Below are 20,144 nucleotides of genomic sequence, written 5' to 3' on the forward strand. Positions count from 1 at the left end.
TATGGTGGATATGTAGCTCTCCAATCCATTTTAAGTTACGTGATCTGTTTTTCTCTTTTGTGTATGTACATCTAGTTGCCCAGTACTATTTGAAGATATTGCCATTTCTGCCATGTATATTCTCAGCAGTTTTGTCAAAATTCACTTGGCTGTGTGTATATGGATTCATACCTGGATTCCCTACTCTGTCCTTATAATCTGTCAATTTGTCTTCCAATTTGATGGATTTTTGATTGCTATAGATTTGGAATCTTGAAATAGGTAGTTATTTCTATGTCTACTTTTTTTTCAGAATCCCTTTTTAATAATGAGTCTTTTAAGATTTCATATTAATTTCAAGATCCTATTTCTGTAAAGAATGTTGTTTGTATTCAATGGTCACTGCACTGAATCAAAAAACCACATTGGATAGTATGGCCATTTTAACATTACTAATGAATCTAATAAGCACAGGCTCTCTTTCCTCTGCTTCCTCTTCCTACTCTTCCTCCTCCTGTTCCTTCTCGTCCTTCTCCCTCACATCCCCCTGCTCATCAAATTCTATGTATCCTTCCCAAGTTTTTCCCAAGTTTTCTTCTAATTTTTAGAAGCCATTGCAAATGGCATTATTTCTTGATTTGGTTTTAGGAAAGGTTGCTATTTTGATGCCTTTTATTTCTTTGTTTCATCTAATTACCTCTTATTAGGACTTCTAGAATGATATCAACAAAAGTGGTCAAGCTGGGCATTCTTGTCTTCTTCTGAATGCTGGGTAACTGCCAGTGAGCTGTTGTTTTGGGGGTAGTCATATAAAGACTTTACTATTTGGAATTACGCTCTATCTACATCTAATTTATTCAGTTTCATCAGAGATGATATTGGGGATTATCAAATGCTTTTGTGCTTACTTGGATGATCATACGGCTCTTGTCTTTTTTTTTTTTTTTTAATTCTTTTTTTTGGAGCTGGGGACCGAACCCAGGGCCTTGCGCTTGCTAGGCAAGTGCTCTACCATTGAGCTAAATCCCCAACCCCGGCTCTTGTCTTTAATATATGGATGTTAACTATTGCATTTATTCATTGGTAAATGTTTAGTCATCCTGAAGTCTCTATGGGGGAATCTCACTTTACCCTTTTTAAATGGAATCTTGAATATGGTTTGTTTGTATCCTAGTGGGAAGTTTCACATCAATTATCAGGGCTATGGGACTTTAGTTTTATGTGTTTGGTTCGATATTAGCATAATGCAGTACCTTAAAATTAGTTTAGTAGTGGTCTTTCATTTTTCAGTTTTGGTATAGTTTGAGGATAATTAGAATAACTTTTAAAACTATCATAAAAATCAGGTGTCAAACTCTGTTATTGGAGTTTTGTTTGATGTGAAATAGTGAAATAGTCACTATTTCAATCTTGTTACTCTTTATCTGTTTATATTTTATATGTCTAATAAACAAACTCTTGCTGGTTATAAATGGTCAGAAAATTTGACCATTTGTTGAAGGTTTTTCTGTGAATAAGGGATAGTTTACGCCAGTTTATGTTCCATTGTGTTTCATAGTAAATCTTCCCTTATTCATGTTTGATGTATAGGATCTCCTTTTTTATTTGGTTAGTTGAGCTAAAAGCTTTTAAATTTTATCTTTTTCACAGAATAAGTTCTGTTTTTAATTGCTTTTGTTTGTTTTGATTAAAATTTCAATTACTTTCTGTCTTTCTGCATTGCTCTGAATAGATGCCATGACGTTGGCGACTCTTATAAAGGCAAGTATTTAATTGGGGTTGGCTTACATTTCAGAGGTTTAAGTTCATTATCATCATGGCAATAAGCGTGGAGGCAGGCAGGAAGAAATGATGCTGGAGGAGTTCTAAAGAAGCATCAGGATGGAGCCAGGAGTTCTAAATTACAATCTGCAGAGAGCAGGAAGAGCGAGTGACCCAGTGGACCTGGCTTGATCTTCTGATACCCGTGACACACTACCTCCAACAAGGCCAAACCCACTCCAACAAAGCCACACACACAACAAGTCCACACCAACTCCAACAAGGCTAAACTTACTAACAGTGCCAATCCCTATGGGCCTATGGGGGACAATTTCACTTAAACCACATCTCCTTATCCTAATTATTTTTTTATTTTCTAAGTCTGTAAAACACATCATTGGTGGTTTATAATCTTTCTCTTTTACATATGTATTTATTAATCCATTTTTTTTATAATACTGCTCTTGATATAACTGTATATAATACAGTTTATCTTTGTTTCCATTCAATTCAGGAAATGTTGGCTATTTTTTTTTCCGCTCCCATGTTGGCTATTTAAAAGCACACTGCTCAATTTCCATTTATTTATAAATTATGTCTGATTTATTTATAAATTATGTCTGATTTATTTTTAGTCCTAATTCACTGTGGTAAAGAAGACACAGCATCTGATGTGGAATTCTAGAGAGCTGCAGGGTACAGCAGTGCAGGACATAGGATGGTCAGGAAATGTGGGGAAGGCGCTGTGGGCTCAGGAAACATGCCAGGTAAATGTGTGTAAATGAAGTATGGGGATGGGGTTGACAGACTTCCCAGGGAGTGCCAGGGGGTGCTATTTCTCCAGGCAGGTCTGGGAGTGTGGGGGTGGTAAGGTGGGCCTCCTCACCAGGGAAAGCTATAGTTGAGTTTTATCGAGAAGCTAGGCCTACAGTTTATTTTTTCTATGGATCCATTAATATCTTTCTTTGAAATCACTCTCATTATATTGCTTTATTCATTACATAGGTAGCTCCCTAACCATATGATTGATGGTTCTGTAAAAACTGTATTTATAGTTAGATTTTGTTGTAAATATTTTATGAATCATTTTTTAATATTGGAAAAAAAAAACACTACTTCTCTCTCTGAATGTCTGCGTTCTTACACTGGAGATGATAAGATACCAACAGTGCAGTGAAATAATAGGGTAACTCTAGCCAGTCTTTGTCCATGCACATCAGTGATCAAAATTTCAGTATCTTTTATGTCCACACGCATATTGGGTATGTTTAAATAGATCAGTTTAAATATCATCTGACTTACTTGGGGAGAAGCAATTTGAGGCAGTCTCAGGTTGAGAGGAAATTGGCTGAAAGAACATTTCATGTTGCTAACAATTACTACTATTGAGTAAGAAGACGATGAAGCTGGAGAGAGGGTTCGGTGTTTATCAGTCTTTAAAAGTACTTACTGCTATTACAAAAGACTCGGGTTCAATTTCCACGTGGTGGGCCACAACCATCTTTAACTCAACTTCCAACAGATCCCATGCCTTTTTCTGGTCTCTCCAGTCTTCTGAATGTGCATGGCAGACATAAACTTCATGCAGTCACACACAAATATACACTTTAAGCTTCCTTTTCGAAAAAGTTACAGGTGAGGAATTTTCAAGATCAGACGTCACACTTTCTAGGGAAGCTTTCTGACTTTTTCTAAACAGCACCACCATAATAGAATATTATGGACTGACTACTTAAATAACAAACGTGTTTCTTAGTTCTTGGAAATAGGAAGTCCATCACCAAAAGGTGTTAGATAATTCAGTCCTGGGTCAGCCTGTCTTCTGGCCAAAGAGAACCACTTTCCCACAGTCTAGATCACCTTTCCTAGGTGCATCCACATGGAGAGGCTGCTCCTTTGTCACACGACAAGCCAACTAATCCCACAGTGTTCTCTGAGCATATCTAGTCATCTTTACCCCTCAAAGGTCCCATGTCTAAATACCATAATTCTGGATATTTGTCCTTTTAAAAATACATTCGGAAGAGATCACATTCATTCCTTAACATCTTCATTAAATAAGTACTTTTGACTTAAAAATGCCTCCAGCATTTTTCAAAATAAAATTTTAGAGAAAAGGAAAATGAACTATTTAAAGCCCAAGCAGAGGAAATATTCTCCACGAGTAACTGTGATGCTGTTGACATTGGACATTGAGTCATGTAGTCATTAGGTCTATATTCTGTCTCACCTACACTCACTAAATGTATAGACAGGATAAACATAAACATCCTAAATATAATTTCTGCGCTTCTCCATTAGTAACATATAAAGAGATAACATTTTTAAAAGATTTATTTATTTTATGTATATGAGTGCTCTAGCTACATGTACACCTGCTTGCCAGAAGAGGACATCAGATCACATTATATATACATGGTTGTGAGCCATTATGTAGTTGCAGTGAATTGAACACAGGACCTCTGGAAGGGTAGTCAGTGCTCTCAATCGCTGAGTCATCTCTCTGGCCCGAGATTACATCTTTTATGAATGTAGTATAATAAACATATGAGCTGTGATTAGCTTAAGTACCCATAAAACATAACTTAAAACAGCAAAGTATCATTTCTTTAAACATGAAATTAATGAATATAAAAGAAAATAGTGGAGAAACATTAGATCTCACTGAACCACTAATAATGGAAATATGAATTAATACTATGACAATATATGCAATGAGATTTTCAAATATAATAGTTCTCTTCCCTCAGTCATCACTGTATGGTATGCATCTTAGAATCTGAAAAAAAAAAAGCGTAACATCCAGATACCAAATCATTACAAAATTCAGTGTGTTTCAAACTATACAATCTCAAACACCAGTAGATCATTATAAATTACTGTAATCAAACCACCATGACTTCTGTCACATAATGCAAGTTCACAGGGTTGAAAAATTGTGTACTACTACTCTAACTATAGTAATTTATTCCAATTTATATTCATATGTAAAAAGGCTTGTGTGTTTATATACATATTGACATATATACATATATATATATAATAAAATGTTGGAATTATTAAAACTAAATGATGTCTATCCGGTGGCAATTAGAGGAAAATACACCTAAAACTTTCACAAAGAACTTGTTTATGATAAAATTTAAATCTTAAGTATCAAAATTTGATATACTTTTGTTTCATTGACATCGACATGTATTTTGGATAGAGAGAAACATACCTTTTCATATACTGGAATGCACTACTTTTGGATGACCTAAGGAGGAAGAAGGATGAAACCCCAAGTAAAAGAATTATGTAAGCATTCTCATTAATTAGGTTTCATACACTTAAAACATTTTATCAAATCACTGTGGGGTATTTATTCTCAAAATATATTAAAGTCTAAGTTTTAGAACTTGTAAATGGCATCCTACGGATAAAATGTTGAGTGGCCTTGGAAAAGTTTGCAAGGTGATTGTGATGAGTACTTCTCAGTTTTCAGTTTAACTAAATCTGGGATGAACTAAAACCCCAAAATGGCTAGCCACAGCCATGATGGATTTTTGCTTAATAATTTAACATGGAAAGATCCACTTCTAATTTGGATCTCTGAGGTGAGAAGACAGACATTTAGTCTTTTGAGGTGGGAAGACACATCTATACTCTGGGCTCCTTTTCATGTTGGAAGCTACATAAAGAAGATGAAAGAAGGCAGCTCTTGTTCTTGTGCACCTCACTAGCTCTACATCCCTTTACTGGCATTAAAGCCAGTGAACAAGTGAACAACTATTAGATTTCTTGGATATTCCATTCAGAGACAGCCACTTCTGGATTAGCTGGACTGTAGCCTGTAAGCGATTCTAATAAACCCATATCTATCTATCTATCTATCTATCTATCTATCTATCTATCTATCTATCTATCTATCTCTATATCTAGAGAGAAATTCAGACAGATGATAGATAGATCAATTGATTGATCAATCGATAGATTCTCTAAGTTCTGTTACTCTATAAAACCATGACTAACACAGTGACATATTATAGGTGGAAGTTAAGTGGAAACATTTGAAGAGCAGAATTCTAGGGCATCTAATGCACTGTTTACATTTCAATCATTAAACATGAGAACCACAGCTTTGTAGAACACTTGCTTTCATCCTTGTTTGGAGTGGCATCAGAATTTACCTAGGGTATGTTCCCCAGGCTTTACTCAATAAAGTGGGCCAAGAAACAACCCTTAGTACAATATAGGGACACTGAGGACAGTGAGAATAGAATCTCAAATGAGGGATTTTAATTTAAATAATTATCATTTATAATTTGTTCACAAAGTCTGATGTTTCCCTGTGGGTTTTCATACACATTTTGCTTGGGTTAGGCTCTTTCCTTTGCCTCCTCCTCCTCCCTCTGGCCTCTTCTCCATTATACTGTTTGCCCCCAGTATAGAGTTACTAACATGAAATATGCTTTAGTACATCTGTGTGATCCACCCTTACCAAAGACCAACTTCCAAATAAGCACATTATTTAGAACCATTTAGTTTAAACTTGGAAAGCCACTTAAATGTAAAAATGTCATGAAAGTAAAATGCAAATGAGTGATCTCTTAGGATTTGGCAAAATCTTGGAGATAATTTTCGTATTTGGCACAGTCAATTTTCTTCAAAAGTTAATTATTTAGGGGTATGGATGTAGCTCAGTTGGAAGAGTGCTTGTCTAGCCTTGCTTCACCAACGCCACATGAACCTGACATGGTGGTCCACACCTATACTCACAGGATACAGGAGGTGGAGATACGAGGTTTTGAGATTCAAGGTCATTTTCTGCAATACAGTTAGGGCTATAAAAGAGATACCGTCTTTAAAAACATCACTTTAAGTGCTCTTCTGGAGAGGAAGACTTCATCAGAAAAAATGAATTAACCAAATGCATAGACATACTCCATTCAAGTGTTAGAACATCTACGTGAAAACTATTTTCAGATGATATGCAAAATATCAAGGAATTCTCCCCCAAAAGAGCCTCATCTGCACTGTGCCCCACCCGATAATCACACTTCAGTTCATGTCTTCCAGTTCCTGCCTGCATCTTGCTCTATAGGAAGACATGGCTTCCCACCAGTCTCAAGTACCCTCCGCCTAATGTAGGAGGTTCGCCCTGAATTCTCGCTCTGATACTTCCAGCTCGATTCCTGTCCTACTGCTTTCCTAGTCATCGGCACAGTCCATCCCTTTGTTGCAACCATTATCCCTGGCATCTGAGTTTTACTCCTCTCACAGTATTATTCTGTCCCAAGATGGTGCTTAACTGTCTCTTCCCCATCCCCAAACCACCGCTTTTATTACTGCATCCAGCAAGTATTATCGAAATATACATCTTTCAAAAAAAAACACTTCTTGAAAGATATAGCCTTCTTCAGCCTTTGGTCACCCCTCACCTCAAGCTTCATACATCATTTTCTCTCTCTGTACCTTTGTTTCTCTACTTCCTCACTCCTTTTATCTCTCACTCTCTCTCTCTCTCTCTCCCCCTTCATCTTTCAATCCTTTCATCGCCAATCAGTACCCCACTGAACTTTGAGATTGGTTGAGAAGCAGCATCCTTCATTCTCAGGGTCATTTAAATATTTTTTGCTTATTATTTGGTAACTGTATACCTATCCTATCTCTCCTGGAGCCTGACTCCTGTGGAGTCATCCAGACTCTAGATTCCAAGCATATAGCACCATCCTTCCTCACCCTCACTAACCACAGCACAGGTCTAGTCCTGAGCCTCGTTCTTTTGGACCTGATCTAATCTTTCACATTGTAAATGCGTTGGCACCTTATATACTCATGTCCCTGTTATGATTGTGCAACTGCTGTTATCCTCTCTTTAAGCTCTCACTGTATTTTATCCCACAGTTAGTTATACATGCCTCTGCCTTTATCAAAGCAGAGTCCATTTGTAACGAACGCATTCACCTCAGCTCCAGCCCACAACTCTAGGTATAATTTCCCTGTGGACATGCATCGCCCAATTGCTTTTTACATTACCACAATATGGCCACAGTATAAAGTAGAGTAAGCATGTATGGAGGAAGAATAGAATGGCAGAAGGGAAATCATGGCAGCCATATTTCTTTCTTACCTGGTAACACTGTTTGTAATGCTGGCTAAAGAATTCAGTGCCATAAGGCATTATTATACCTAATAATTCATTAATTCTTTATGCTTCAGAATCAAACATGTTGCTTTTGAGAGGTTGAGGCAGAAAAATCCTGAGCTCAGAACAGCACGGAATAAATCTCAAATAAATAAATAAATACATAAATAAATAATAAATAAGATCATAAAACTTGCTAGGCACATTTTTTTAGCAGTATAGTATAACATGCACAATGGCCTGAGTCCAATTCTAGGGACCAAAATAAAGAATCGAGGGGAGTAAAGCAGGCCAGCTTCTTCCCTCTCAACATAAAGACAAACATGAGACTAAAGGAAGCATGACCTAAAGGAAATGGATTGTATCTGACTCATGTTCTTGGACTTTTTTTGCTAAACTACATGATACAAAAGCAGTCAAATGTAAGATACCCAAGATCCCCGCCGCCCCCCCCCCCCACACCTTTTTGTACATAGCATGGCTACGGGAAGGCTGGGAGAAAGTAAATATTAACAACTTGAGAACTTCTAACAATTATACCAGGGTCATTCTCCTTATGAACCTCTCTATAAGGGAGGTGCCTTGTCCCCGGTGGCTTCTGGTTGGAGGGGAAGATGACCTAAGCAGAGAGAACATGAAAGCTCTCATTTTATCAGGGTTATAGTAAATGCAAGAAGACACAGAGCTGAACAGCTGAGCGGTGGTGGGGGCTAGACAGCAAAAGCAGGATAAACAGGAGTGGAGGCTCTCCCTGAAGTATGTCTGGGCTGCTTTAGTTAAGAACTAGAGACTTAGAAGCTCAAGATGAGAGCCTTGCTAGACAAAGCCAGTGTCTTGGCTTCAGGTACAAGCACCTCGAGTGTCTTTCCTGGTAGCCACTCATACTAAGTTGTAGATGTGTGTGAAAATAACCCAAGGTTCCCTTCGAAGAAACCTTGAGGAGTTAACAATATAGTCACAACAGGAAAAGGGTTCTCTTGTTTCCTCGGATAGCGTTCTGATCAGTATTGGGGTTCCAGTGAAAAGAGAACGTGATGCCAAGTCCAGATCCAGGTTATGGGGCCAGTAGAAGTGGAAGGGCAATGATGTTGATTGTGGATTAAGTATGGAATTTGAAAAGCCATCAGCCCAAGAAAGCCAGGAAAATAAATTGGGATCTTAGTCAATGGGAGTAGCTGACACAAGATGCCTAGAGTCCTCCTAGGCATAGCAAGTACAATAAAATAAAATAAAATATACGATATCCCTGTGCTTCCAGGTCTGACGTGATGGAAGAGAACTCTGCCCTTCTGGCAATCTTCATGGCAAATGAAACAAGCCATCTTCACATGTTCTATTCAACTGACAATGGCACCCAATTTCAAAAGAAGATGTGGTACTACAGACTTCCAGTGAAATAGTTTGGCCTTTGACCTAAAGCCTTGAGGAAGATGAAGGGGAGGTCAGCACTAAGTATCTAGGTTGGAAGTGATTCCGAATGTGGAGAAAGTAATATTCATAAGAGATACTATGAGAATTACCTGACAGGAAGACAGTACTCTTCTCAACATAGTTGCTACCCCATTCCCTGATTCTCTTGTTTATTCTAATCTGGTGTTAATATGTCTATTACACCTCTGCTCTACGTCAAGGGGGAACACAGATCACTAGTATGATACTGTGAGAATTCTCATGGTACAGTTCTGATATTAATCATAATAACCACTAATAAAAATGCTGTCATTTATTGACTGAATGTTATCAGGTAAGTGTGCTGCCAAGCTCTTGACACAGACAGATTCTAATAAACTACCAAAAAAACTGAATGTTTCCATTAATATGACAGAAAACAAAAAAAAAAAAAATGAAGCTCAGGTAAGAAATGCGCCCAAAGGTCACACTAGAATATTCCACATTGTCTCCTGCACCTATGACAGTTTTCCTCAAAATAGTAAATAAACAAACTTCAAAACCTCACCAAGACCAGAAGGCGTCCCTCTGAAGCTGGTTCCACTTATAGGTTTCTGTACGCAGCAGCAGAACACCTTATAGGGACTTAGCCCTGCTATAATCACTCCTAATATTTTCAACTATTCATCAAGATCAACAGAGATAAATCCCATAACCTATCAATCCTAACTCATTTGAGCTACAAGAGGATCTGATCGCACTTTGCTGCCTTTCTGTGACTTCTTATACACTCTAATCTCTGACTTCGGGGGTGGGGCGCTTCTTTCTGCTACTTTGTGCTCCAGGAAGTTCTAGGGCCCCATTTCCTGTTTTTCTCTGTATAAATCCACACTCCCTCCCTTAACCTCAGCCAAGATCATATTTAATCCAGACTCCACCCTACAAAGAGCCAAGCTACACATCTTGAAATTGGACATTCTTGTCTCTGCCAGAGAGCCCGAAGGCTCTTCCTTTACTGTGCAGAGTGTGTACGATGCGTCATTTCTTCAAAGCTATAGCTTTTGCCAATAGTGTGTTCTTACTGACTGTTCTGACACGGGCAATGAATTACCACCGCTTAACCCAAGACTCAGGATTTTGGAACGGCCTTTGCATTTCCCTCTCTGACCTTTGCTTTCCTTCTCTGGCCCTGAGTCCACTCCAGCCACACTGTTGACAAAGCACATTCCTATGGTGGGCCTTGGTCCTAAATGTTCCCTTTGTTTAAAATGCCATTCTAAATATCCGCACAGAAAAATCTCCTTTTTGTCCAAGTCTTTGTTTAGTTCTAGCTATTCAAGGAGACCACTCTTTTCATACCTAGCTAGGCATCCTTGACCAACTGGGGCCTTCACCTGTTTTATATCCCTGTTGTAGTCAGCACCTTTCTGTACACTCTGTAGCTCTATTCCCTCATTTCTTTTGCTTAATTCATTACTTGTCTCCATTATTAAAATGTGATTCCAACAGGATCAATGCCTGTGATTATTTTATCTAGTAGGGAATCTCAAGGGTACAGCTTACTTGATGCATGTCTCCAATAATTATGCGTTGACTGAAGAAACATGTATATACTAAGACACATAGAAACGAAGCACTCCTATTTCTGAGCTTCTTGCCCATATCCTTCTGGTGTGCCTCACGATACTTTTGCTTAAACAAGACATTACTGAAAGTTTAATTCTGGGTCTGACATACCTGTCACAATTCATTCAATAAAGGACTAAGGCAGACAAATTCATTAAAAACACACAAACACAAACACACACACACACACACACACACACACACACACACACACACACACCACTGATGTTAATTATTACTTACAACTTTGGAATTAGTAACTCAAACAGAGCCCCAAAGTGTTATCGTCTAACTGCTGTAGGTGCCTGGCACCAAGTTGCAGCAACATATGTATGAACTCCTCCTGTTCAGGTCTTAAAAAAGTCTTTCTTTAGATTCAAAGGAATTTCTGCCCAATACTGCCACCTACTGACAAGTAGGTGGGAAATCAGGACAACCACAAAGTGTAAACCAGTTCTACAAAGTGAGAAAACAATGGCCTTTCCCCGGAGATGGTCAACAAGGAATTTATTTCAATCCCCTATAACTAACTACACTAAATCAAGGTTGTGCAAGTGGAAAAAAATAACAAGGTCTAGAATTACCTTGAAGGATTGTACCAATGAGTGAGGTGACAAAGCAGCAAAGCAAGAGAAGGACGATGAGAACAGAAGTCCAACCGCAGGTAACAGAGTAAACATCTATTTGCAGAGTTTTCATCAGCAACAAGAGTTCAAATATTTGAGACTCAAAGTAAATGTGCTTGTTTTCACATTACTGTCCCTTCCTTAGCCAAACAGATGGCCACTGAAAATTAAAACTTAATAGATATGAAAAAAAGAAATCAAACCTCACAGCATTAGTGGCAGGACCTGTAGAAACATATATATGTATGCATGCATGCATGTATGTATGTATGTATATATGTCTGTATATGATATATATTAAGTAGATGTGTATATAAATATTGCATTATGTATACATGTGTATGTATGTTTACATATATTACATTAAGTATATGTATATATATATTTGCATTATGTATATGTGTGCATGTGTATACATGAATGTATATGATATATATGAAGTAGATGTGTGTATAAATATTGCATCACGTATACATGTGTATATGTTTGTATATTTACATATATTGCATTAAGTATATGTGTGTATAAATTTGCTTTCTGTATATGTGTGTATATGTATACATGAATGTATATGATATAGATGTGTATACTACTACATATTGCATTATATATATGATATGTTTGTATATGCACGTATGTTGGTTGTTAACAGACACTGTTCAGTGCCAGGGAATTTAGACCATGAGTTCCAGGAATGACTAAGAATAAAACAGCCTTTTATTTTCCCCATCAAAACCTGGGAACTTTCTTCTAGCCCACCCAGGCAGGCAGGCAGTGTGCTAACAGTCACTCAACACATGTTCTAGAATTATTTCTTTACATCACTATCATGACTCTTGTAATTTTGTTGTTTCTGAAGAGCCCTAAATGTTTCAAGCACATATTTTTTTCTTCAGAATTATTCATTGTTTGCATTAAATTGTCAATAAGAAATTTTGTTAACCGGAAAATGAATATGCTCATAATAAAAATAGACTAAAATGTGTTTTGAAAGCCCTAAAGAATAAATATTTATGTAAGGGGGGAAGGTGTGTGCAGGGGAAGAAACCCAAAAAAGAAAATAAGTTTTTCTCAAATGCCTTCTGAATTTAAAAACTACACAGGAATATAGAACCAATAAAGAGTAGTAGTAAATGGGACTTAATTACATTGAAAATAGACTGTTAATTAAAATAATTTAAACAGACAAAAGTAGACTCATGAACATGCCCCTGCAAAAACAATAATTCTAGGAGAAGATTGTTTAGAAAAAGTCATTTAATTATGCTCCAAAAATACTCATTTTCTAAAATAATAATAATAATTAACAACTGTGGAAGCCACAAAAAAAATCTATAATTTTAAGGCTTGAGGGTGTCACTTTGTAATAATTGGGTACGGCTGAATAGTTAAGAAACCTGTTGCTTTTATTTACACTCTTGATCCAGCAAGAATGATGACATGGCCTCGGGGTAGTCATCTACACTGGCTTTGATTTTATGACCCATTCAGCATTTGGGTTCAGATGGTACAAGTCCTTCATGTATGTATCGTCATCAAGGCAACGTTCCCCTGTGAACGAGATGGAGATGTGATATCAATTAACTTCGTGGGCACAACCAATGGCCTAAGAGCTTAGATTTCAAAGTCTTTATCACTTGCTCACCCTGGTTTCTCATGACAACATTCAAAGAACTAGCCCAGACATTGAAAAAGTCAATTGAATAGTCTAGTCATTCTGTAAATGTCAGAATCAAATTAAATTAAGGTACAGAAAACGCTTTGTGTGATGGACTTTAAATGCTTCATTAAAACCATTCCCACTGTTATTAAACATAGCGGTCACTTTAAGTGAGCCAAGAAATCACACTAATTCCCAAGATCTCACAGTGAAAGGAACAGTCAAATGTGCAAAGGTTGAGTTCGAATGACTATGTGAACAGACGGACCTCAAAAAGAGGCTCCAGGAAGAATAGCCAGTCCAGTCCTCTCAACAAACCCATACCAACCAGCAGCTGGCTGCAGCTTCCTACAATTGCTTTAGAATACAGCAATGTTTTTCTTCCACAGATATAAATGTCAACCATTGGCAACATCACCATATAGAATGAAACTGTGCTTACCAATATTTCCTCCAATCTCATACAGGAAAACTTCTCCTTTCTTGAGTGTCTGGGCAACCCCACTATCAGGGACAAAACAAACCGATTAGGTGCATCGTCAAACAGCTTGCAGCTAAATCCATTTAACAGGTGGGGAATTCTAGCCAGCATAGAAAATTCATAACTCAGACATACTGCAGTTTTATACTTTTATATTTTTCCCCCTCTGTTAAATGTGCCCAATAGGTAATAAAAGTGTTACGCTTGGAAATGAAATAAACAGAATAAGGTATCTTAAGGGAAAAGGATAGATCAATATCTAAATTTGTAAGCACTAAAAACCCAAGTTCATACAGCACTGGTATAGCACAATTATTAATATGATTATCTGTTCTTGTATAGGCCAGGCTCTGACAAAGTTTTCTCACTGTGCTTACTTTTCATCATGGAACTGTGTTAGAGGACAATAGTGGTGAACAAGATGACCACGAGCAATGGAGACCTGTCCCATGGGGTGCCCATTCAGATTTGGAGGTGTGCCCACCCATACAGTGCAGAAGTAAGCACTTGGGACTTGACTCTACTCAGTGTGCTGTTTACAAATCTGCATTCTTCAAGGAAAAGACTTTTCCACCTACCATAAAAAGCTGCTGTAGCTTAAGCCCATAAGTACATTCTGCCATGTTTTGACTTTACATAATACGTCAACAAATGGGAACCTCTGGCTACTCCATAACTGTGTACAGCTTTTGGTTTTACATAATTGGTTACAAACGTAAACATTTATAAAATATTAAGTGCACGCATAAACAAAAATCCTCCAATTCAGTGATTGTTCTAAGTAATTCTATAAAAGAATTGCTTTAAAACACGATAAAACTTTAGAGCCAAACTTTGTATTTGTTTGAAACTCCTGAATTTGATTTTGAAGTCCTCTGTGTTATGTGGGTTAGGTGAACAGAGAAGTTGTGGGTTGCTGATAAAAGGTCCAGAAGAGAGAGGCTAAAGAGACAGCTCAGCCGCTAAGAACATTGATTATCCTTGCAAAGGACTAGGGTTCGATTCCCAGCACCCACAAGGTGGATTAGAACTAGTTATAACTCCATTCCCATGGAATCAAACACCTTCTGTGGGTGCTTCATAGACACGGTACACACACAACATACACACACACTCAAAACATGCATGTACATAATTTTTTCAAGACTAGAGGAAATATATCATGTGAGCAGGAGGAAAATAAGCAAGTTTGTCTCTACTTCGTCTACAATACCATAAACACAATTTTTCTTTTTCACTCTTCCAAATGAGTATTTATTCAGGGCAGATATACACGATTCAAAAAGGGGTGGAGATGGGGCTGCGCCCAGAGATGAACAGGTCCAACAGTTCTCTGTACCCAAACCCCAAGGTGGAGAGAGTGAAGTGCAGACAAGCCTGAGAGCTCAGAGGAGACCTACACTTCTGCTCGAATTCCTGGCCCAAGAGGAACCTGCCCTGCCTAGTGCCCTCTGGATTCAGGAATCTAGGAGCAGTCAGGGGCAGGACCCTTCCAGTTTCTACCTGCACCCAGAGCAGAAAGTCAGTAGCCATTACCAGTGACCAATGAGAACAGAGGTAAGACCAATTCTTTTGCTCCCAGTGACCAATCTGGAGACCTCAGGACACACAAACTCAGGAGAAATCTGAGACAGGACCCTTCTGGTTTCTGCCTACACCAAGAGCTAAGAAGTCCTACCCCTCTCTGTATCCAGATCTGGCTGTAAGAAAACGGGTACAGCAGGGTCAAGCCACGGTCAGAGACACCAGGGACAAACTGATGTCCAGAAGCGAATGCCGGAAACTAAGCAACAAAAACCAAGACTACTTGGCATCATCAGAGCCCAATTCTCCTACTACAGCAAGTACTGGATATGCCAATACACCAGAAAAGCACGATTTGGATTTAAAATCACATCTCATGATGATGTTAGAAGACTTTAAGAAGGACATAAATAAATCCTTAAAAAAATAAAGGACAACACAGTTAAACAAGTAGAATCCCTTAAAGAGGAAACACAAAAGTCACTTAAAGAATTACAGGAAAACACAACCAAACAGGTGAAGGAATTGAACAAAACCATAAAAATGGAAATAGAAGCAATAAAAAAAATCATGAAGGGAGACAACCCTGGAGATAGAAAACCTAGGAAACAGATCAGGAGTGCTAGATGCAAGCATCACCAACAGAATAAATTAGAAGAGAGAATCTCAGGGGCAGAAGATACCATAGGAAACATTGACACAGTGGTCAAAGAAAATGTAAAATGCAAAAAGCTCCTGAACCAAACCATCCAGGAAATCCAGGACACAATCAGAAGATCAAAGTTAAGGATAATAGGTATAGAAGAGAGTGAAGACTCCCAACTTAAGGGGCCAGTAAATATATTCAACAAAATTATAGAAGAAAAATTCCCTAACCTAAAGAAAGAGATGCCCACAAACATACAAGAAGCCTACAGAACTCCAAATAGATTAAACAAGAAAAGAAATTTCTCCCATCACATAATAGTCAAAACACCAAAGGCACAAGACAAAGAAAGAATATTAAAAGGAGTAAGGGGAAAAGGCCAAGTAACATATAAAGGCAGACCTATCAGAATTATACCAGACTTCTCACCAGCAACTATGGAAACCAGAAAATCCCGGGCAGATGTCATACAGACCCTAAGAGAACACAAATGCCAGCCTGGGTTACTATAATCCAGCAAAACTCTCAATTAACATAGAAGGAGAAACCAAGATACCCCATGACAAAACCAAATTTACACAATCTTTCCACAAATCCAGCCTTACAAAGGATAATAGGTGAAAAACTCCAACACAAGGAGGGAAAGTACAACCTAGAAAAAGCAAGAAAGTAAGCTCCTTGCAACAAACCCAAAAGAAGAGAGGCACACAAACATAATCCACCTCAAATAGCAAAAATAACAGGAGACAACAATCACCATTCCTTAATATCTCTTAACAACACTGGACTCAATTCCCCAATAAAAAGACATAGACTAACAGACTGGATATGTAAAGAGGACCCAGCATTTTGCTGCATACAGGAAACACACATCAGTTACAAAGACAGACAAAACCTCAGAGTAAAAGGCTGGAAAAACAATTTTCCAAGCGAATGGTCCCAAGAAAAAAGCTGGAGTAGCCATTCTAATATGGAATAAAATTGACTTTCAACCAAAAGTTGTCAAAATTAATAAGGAAGGACACTTCATTTTCATCAAAGAAATAATCCACCAAGATGAACTCTCAATCCTCAGTAGCTATGCTCCAAATGCAAGGGCACCTACATTCATAAAAGAAACTTTATTAAAGCTCAAAGCACACATTGAACGTCACACAACAATAGTGGGAGATTGCAACACTTCACTCTCATGGACAGATCATGGAAACAGAAACTAAACAGAGACATGGTGAAACTAACAGAAGTTATGCACCAAATGGATTTAACATATCGATAGAACATTTCATTCTAAAGCAAAAGAATATACATTCTTCTCAGCACCTCATGATACCTTCTCCAAAATTGACCATATAATTGGTCACAAAGCAGGCCTCAACAGATACAAGAAGATTGAAGTAATCCCATCAGATCACCACAGACTAAGGCTGGGCTCCAATACAATAAAAATGGCAGAAAACACACATATATATCGAAGTTGAACCACACTCTACTCAATGATAACTGGGTCAAAGAAGAAATAAATGAAGAAATTAAAGACTTTTTAGTATTTAATGACAATGAAGGCATAACATATCAAAACTTATGGGACACAATGAAAGCAGTACTAAGAGGAAAACTCATACCTCTGAGTGCCTCCACAAAGAACATGAAGAGAACATACATTAGCAGCTTGACAGCACACCTAAAGGCTCTAGAGGAAAAAGAAGCAAATACTCCAGTAGCAGTAGACAGCAGGAAACAATCAAACTCAGGGCAGAAATCAACCAAGTAGAAACAAAAAGAACTATTCAAAGAATCAACAAAACCAGAAACTGGTTATTTGAGAAAATCAACAACATAGATAAACCCTTAGCCAGACTTACCAAAGGGCACAGAGAAAGTATACAATTCCTTCTATGAAGCACAATTATGCTTATACACAAAGCAAACAAAGACCCAATAAAGAAAGAGAACTTCAGACCAATTTTCCTTATGAATATTGACACAAAATTACTGAATAAAATTCTCAGAAACCAAGTCCAAGAACACATCAAAATGATCATCCATCATGATCAAGTAGGCTTCATCCAGGAATATAGGAATGGTCCAATATACGGACAACCCATCAACGTAATCCACTACACGTAAACAAACTCAAAGGAAAAAAAAAAACATGATCATCTGATTAGATGCTGAGAAAGCATTTGACAAAATTCAACACCCCTTCATATTAAAAGTCTTGAAAAGATCAAGAATTCAATGTCCATTCCTCAATATAATAAAAGCAATATACAGCAAACCAGTAGCCAACATCAAACTAAATAGAGAGAAACTTGAAGCAATCCCACTAAAATCAGGGACTAGACAAGGCTGTCTACTCTCTCCCTACTTATTCAATATAGTTCTTGAAGTCCTCGCCAGAGCAATCAAGACAACAAAAGGAGGTCAACGGGATACAAATTGGAAAGGAAGAAGTCAAAATATCACTATTTGCAGATGATATGATAGTATATTTCAGTGACCCCAAAAGTTCCACCACATAACTACTAAGCCTGATGAACAACTTCAGCAAAGTGGCTGGGTATAAAATTAACTCAAACAAATCAGTAGCCTTCCTCTACTCAAAGGATAAACAGGCTGAGAAAGAAATTAAGGAAATGACACCCTTCACAAGAGTCACAAATGATATAAAAAATCTTGCTGTGACTCTAACCAAGCAAGTGATAGATCTATATGACAAGAACTTCAAGTCTCTGAAAAAAGAAATTGAAGAAGATCTCAGAAGATGGTAAGACCTTCCATGCTCATGGCTTTGCAGGATTAATGTTGTATAAATGGTCATTTTGCCAAAAGCAATCTACAGATTCAATGCAATCCCCATCAAAATTCCACCTTAATTCTTCATAGAGTTAGAATAAGCAATTTGCAAATTCATTTGGAATAACAAAAGACCCACGATAGTGAAAACTATCCTCAACAATATAAGAACTTCTGAGGGAATCACCATCTCTGACCTCAAGATATACTACAGAGCACTAGTAATAGAAACTGTATGGTATTAGTATAGAGGAAGGTAGATCAATGGAATAGAATTGAAGATCAAGAAATGAACCCACACAACTATGGTCACTTATCTTTGACAAAGAAGTTAAATCCATCTAGTGGAAAAAAAGATAGCATTTTCAACAAATGATGCTGGTTCAACTGGAGGTCAGCATGTAGAACAATGCAAATCGATATATTCTTATTGCCCCTGTACAAAACCCAGGTCCAAGTGGATAAGGACCTCCAAATAAAAGCAGATATACTCAAAGTAATAGTAGACAAAGTAGGGACGAGCCTCAAACACTCATGACATCAGTCCTGGTGAAAATTTCCTGAACAGAACATCAATGGCTTATGCTTCAAGATCAAGAATTGATTAATGGCACCTCATAAAATTTCAAAGTTTCTGTAAGTCAAAGGACACTGCCATTAGGACAAAATGGCAATCAACAATTGGGAAATGATCTTTACCCATCCAATAGAGGGCTACATCTGATAGAGGGCTAATATCCAATATGCACAAAGAACTCAAGAAGTTAGACTCCAGAGAGTCCAATAACACTATTTAAAAAGTGTGGTACAGAGCTAAACAAAATTCTCAGCTAAGGAATATCGAATGGCTGAGAAGTACCTAAAGAAATATCCCATATCCTTAGCCATCAGGGAAATGCAAATCAAAACAACCTTGAGATCCACCTCACACCAATCAGAATGACTAAGATCAAAAACTTAGGTGGCAACAGATGCTGGCAAGAATGTGGAGAAAGAGGAACATACCTCCACTGTTGGTGGGATTGCAAGCTGGTACAACCACTGTATAAATCAGTCTGGTGGTTCCTCAGAAAATTGGACTTAGTGCTACCTGAGGACCCAGCTATACCACTTGTTGACATACACCTAAAAGATGCTCCAACTTATAACAAGGACACATGCTCCACTATGTTCACAGCAGCCTTATTTATAATAGTCGGAAGCTGGAAAGAACCCAGATGTCCTTAAACAGAGGAATGGATACAAGAAAATGTGGTACATCTATACAATGTAGTACTACTCAGCTATCAAAAACAATGAGTTCATCAAACTCATAGGCCAATGGATGGAACTAGAAAATGTCATCCTGAGTGAGGTAGCCCAATCACAGAAAAACACATATGCACTCACTGATAAGTGGATTATTTACCCAAAAGCTCAAATTACCTAAGATACAATCTACAGACCACATGAAGCTCAAGAAGGATGACCAAAATGTAGATGCATTGGTCCTTCTTAAAGGGGGGGAAATATTCATAGGAGGAGATATG

The 20,144-nt window shown here is 37.7% G+C and overlaps 1 protein-coding gene across 3 annotated transcripts in view; it reads right to left on the reverse strand.

Annotated features, from left to right (window-relative positions):
• Positions 1-12,747: 12,747 nt before the first annotated feature.
• The window catches only part of Arhgap18 (Rho GTPase activating protein 18), a 233,880-nt gene continuing 226,483 nt past the window's right edge, over positions 12,748-20,144 (reverse strand). For 2 of the 3 annotated variants that reach the window (XM_017589037.3, XM_006227680.5), the window contains exons 14-15: positions 13,611-13,672; positions 12,748-13,059 (exon numbers count right to left, since the gene is read on the reverse strand). In XM_017589037.3, coding sequence (XP_017444526.1) covers positions 12,968-13,059; positions 13,611-13,672 — 154 coding nt within the window. In that variant the 3' untranslated portion in view covers positions 12,748-12,967. The remainder of the gene's footprint in view (positions 13,060-13,610; positions 13,673-20,144) is intronic. The other variant, NM_001170575.1, reaches the window with a different exon arrangement.

The sequence above is a fragment of the Rattus norvegicus genome, chromosome 1 (assembly GCF_036323735.1).
Source record: "Rattus norvegicus strain BN/NHsdMcwi chromosome 1, GRCr8, whole genome shotgun sequence".
Taxonomy (NCBI): domain Eukaryota; kingdom Metazoa; phylum Chordata; class Mammalia; order Rodentia; family Muridae; genus Rattus; species Rattus norvegicus.